The following is a 3990-nucleotide window of genomic DNA, read 5'->3' on the forward strand; positions in this document are numbered from 1 at the left end:
CTACAAAGCAACTACGATACTGGCAGGTGAAGACTTTCATAGCAGAAAACTTGGGCCTCTTGTACAGGAAGCCTGTATTCACTCTGTGCAGTTTTCAACGTCACCCAAGCAGGTCCACACTCAGCCAGGCTTTAGTTTTCCCTCTGAGAATACGACAATGCTCTTTCCAATGAGGGGATCCTTCCCCTGGGAATCCCTGCCTGATTAGTTAGTATCCTAGAGCAGAGTGATGCCAGACACCAAAATTTTGCTTTCCTCTACAAAAGTCTTTAAATTGACGGTCTGAGAACCTGTTGGAATGAACATCTCTGGAGTCTTCACTGAGGGTCCCTCTCTGCACCTGGATAAATGGATGGAGCTGCAAGAGAGCCATAGTCCACACGCCACAGGAGCATGAAAGCCGGAGAAACTTATTGAGCCAAGATGGGAACACGTAGGTAGGTAGGATGGTACAGAAACCACAGCAAAAACACCTTTTTATTTTTTTTATTAGCCTAAAGCAAGAGGAAAAAAGGCAACCCAAGTAACATGCTCAGAGCCTCCAAAGGGTTTCCAGAGATGTGTCCTGCAGGCCCCACCATCCCTCAGGATGGCAATGACTGCCCAGACCACATGCGAGAACCATCTGAGCATCACCCCACATGGCCTTGACCCTGGACATGTCAGAGGCTCTTCCTCAGCTCACTCTGCACTGCCCTCTACTCTTGGAATCACCCAAGACTGTCAGCCTCATAGAAACACTGCCTTTCCCTTCGCACATAAAACTGTAATCACAGAGTGCAAAAGTCAAATGCCTGGTGTGCAATCACCCATCACGCCACATGTGCTATCGCTCAGAACCGCCATCCCCCCAGTGCATACAACATCCTAAGACTTCCAACTGTCCCTGCCATTGCTCCAGCCCAGGGCACACCGTATCCCCTTACTCAGAGGAGGTGGAGGCTGGGATGAGCTTGGGTTTGGCCTGCTGGGGAGGTGAGATATCGGGGATCTTTTCCCCGTGTTTGTACACGCTGACCGTGACATCGATCTTCTCCCCTCCGTATTTGTTCTTCACGTTGATGCTGTACTTGCCCGAGTCCTCGGCCGTCACCCCTTGAATGGTCAGGCTGACGTACTTGGACTGTTCCACCTTCACGGAGAAGTGCTCGCTTAGCTCAATGTCCTTGTCATTCTTAAACCAGACCACTTCAGGGTCAGGGTTCCCAAACACTGTGCAGGTCAGGTTCAAGGTCTTTGGAGGGAAGACGGGGTGAAGAAAGACAGTTAGAACAGGAGTGGGATACGGGGTGAGGGGATGATCAAGACACACCACACGCATGTGTGGAATTTTCCAGTGCTAATCTAAAGAGGAATAAGAAGGCCATGTTCCTCTCCAAAGGTGGACGCTCAGTCGTGCCTACTGGCACCTGTTGATCATTTATTATCAACCACCCTTCATAGACACAGGCTCCAAAGGGAGGTGGGGGCAGAGGAGCCCTGTGCTATGGGAGGCGGGTTCTTGTTCTACTTGTTCCAAGTTCTAATCTGAGTGGGGGGGGGTGAGGAGTATAAACTTGGAAAATGGATTAGCGCTATTATCATTCCACTGACCCTGTTTGTAAGTTCCTTAAGTGTGTTTGTTTTTATTCTTATTTCTGTGCATTCCTGCTCATCTGTGTATGGAGATGTACCTGTAAGCATAGCTGCTTGTGGAGGGCAGAATAAGGTGTCAGATCCCCTGGGAACTGAAGGTATCAGAAGTTGTGAGGCACCCAGGGTGGATTCTGGGAGCTGAACCCAAACTTTCTCTCTAAGAGAAGTACTGGCTCTTACTTCCTTTACATTTAGACTTAGGGGGTCTGTCTCCCCAGTTCTTCTGGAAAGTCCAGAGAATATAGTGTCTACACCTCCAAACCCAGATGCAGCAACTCCACACTTGCCTGGGCTCAGCCCCCTTGCAGCCTGTGACTGTGAATTTCACAATTACAACATTTGTGATGTCATCTCATGGGCTTTCATCCCATGCTTTCGCTGACTGCTAAAAGGAGGTCTATAAATTTTGCATTTAGGCCTAATAAAGCCCTTTCAAGTACCTATGTCCCTGTGACATTGAGCTAGAATCGTGCAGCAGAAGTGCCAATTAGATATCAATAACTCCACTGATGGGAGACAAATTAAAACTTCAATTATAGATTCCAGAGTGACCTTGGAAATTGGAGCAAAGTTTTTCTCTCCCTTTACTATTAAAGAAACTGTGACTGTTTGTCTTCAAAGTGGTAGCTCTCAGTTTCACCCCAGATTGAGGAGCTGGCCCACCACCTCCTTCAGAGAAGCCCCTGAGCCAGATGGACCCTGTGGACCCCAAAGTCCCCTTGTAGCAAGTCTGTGAGTCACGCAACCTGCCTGGTGTTTGAGTACTCGCAACGCTGGCTTTTGACGTTGTTGCTGCTGTTTTTCTTTGCAACGCTGGCTTTTGACGATGTTGCTGCTGTTTTTCTTTTTTTCTCAGTACTGAGGTTGAAGCCCAATGACTTACACACACTAATCAAACCCTCTACCACTGAAGTGCACCCCAGTCATGACTGTTAAGCTATCCCACCTCTCTGTTTGCAGAAGTCCTCTGGGGTTCAGGACAGAGGTTGACAGCACAATGGGAGTTAGCTCTGAGTGCCCGACAGGCTGCGTGGGGGATGATTCCAGCTCTCAGGCTCCCCTGTGTCCTCCCCCCAAGATGACAGCTGAGTTCAACCCTGCATCACCACACTCATCCCGGCCGTGTCTCCAACTGCCTGCTCTCACCTTGCCTTCCATTATGGTCACCACGTCAGGTAAGCCACCAATCACCTTGCCACGATCTATAACGAAAAAGAGCCAGGTTGAGGAGACACTGTCAGGGAGGCCTGAGGCTGACACCAAGTGATGCCAAGGTGGAAACAGGGCAGGGCGGGCGTAACCTGAGCAGAGGACACACAGAAAGTTATGATCTGGGTGGAGAAAGCTACCACAGGGGCCACGGGCAAGGACTAGCTGGCTCTGTAGGTTGGGGGGCAAGTGGTGCCAAGGAAAGAGAGACAACTGAACCAGGGAGGTCACATCAAAGACTGCACCTAGAGCAACACCTCATGAGGGAGAGGGTCTTGGTATCCGGGCCACTTGGTAGCAGGGTGCACTGAACCTGGAGCCAGCAGGTTTGCCCGCTCTGATCCACTAACTCAACCATGTGAAATGTGCACCTCCCCCACCCATCCTCATATGCAGCCCACAAGTACTCACTCTTCTCCGCAAATGCAGCTGCCCTGGAAACCACAAGAGGGAGAGAGAAGGGTGTAAGAAAAGCTACCGACCAAGGTCCACCAAAGCACGTGAGACGTTTGCTCGCAGCAAAAGCAAATAAAGAAGGCAGGCCTAATGATACGTAGCGGTACAGGCATTCTCATTGGTCCCACAGAGGAACGAACCCCAAGGATACAAAAATCTACAGATGTGCAAGTCCCCGAGATGAAAAGGCGTTGTTTATGTTTACATGCAAAAAAGTTTACATGCAACATATACTCATCCTCCCGGGTCTTGTCAATCATCTCTAGTCACTTACGATACCCAGCAGAGTAAATACTGTGTGCAGAGTTCCTACACGGTTATTACTTAGGGAATGACGACAAGAAATATGCCTGCAGGGATACACTGCCCTTGCAGTGTTTTTTAATTGTTTGTTTGTGTTTTGCTTTTTAACTGTGGTTGGATCTGAGGGTGCAGAACCTGTACCCAGACAGAGGGATCGTGCTCTGGTCATTTGGAGTTGGAGAGCATGCTAAAACGAAAAGGAAGGTTAGCATGCAGACTCTCATGGTTTTACACCAAATTCACCAGACTGCATTAGAGACTTTTAGGTGTTTGTGTGTCTGCGCCTGTGTGTGCTGGTTGATAGAAGTGTACAGGTGTGCGTGTGTGTGCATGTGGAGGCCAAAGGTTGATATCAAGTACCTTCCTCGGTTTCCTGAGGCATGATCT

At 49.2% G+C, this 3990-nt stretch overlaps 1 protein-coding gene across 1 annotated transcript in view; it reads right to left on the reverse strand.

The window, feature by feature from the left end:
• Positions 1 to 471: 471 nt before the first annotated feature.
• Myom2 (myomesin 2) overlaps positions 472 to 3990 on the reverse strand; it is a 69118-nt gene continuing 65599 nt past the window's right edge. The window contains exons 35-37 of the mRNA XM_005366232.2: positions 3256 to 3278; positions 2782 to 2837; positions 472 to 1234 (exon numbers count right to left, since the gene is read on the reverse strand). Of these exons, the coding sequence (XP_005366289.1) occupies positions 923 to 1234; positions 2782 to 2837; positions 3256 to 3278 (391 nt within the window). The 3' untranslated portion in view covers positions 472 to 922. The remainder of the gene's footprint in view (positions 1235 to 2781; positions 2838 to 3255; positions 3279 to 3990) is intronic.

This window comes from Microtus ochrogaster, unplaced genomic scaffold (genome assembly GCF_000317375.1).
Source record: "Microtus ochrogaster isolate Prairie Vole_2 unplaced genomic scaffold, MicOch1.0 UNK7, whole genome shotgun sequence".
NCBI classification, from domain to species: domain Eukaryota; kingdom Metazoa; phylum Chordata; class Mammalia; order Rodentia; family Cricetidae; genus Microtus; species Microtus ochrogaster.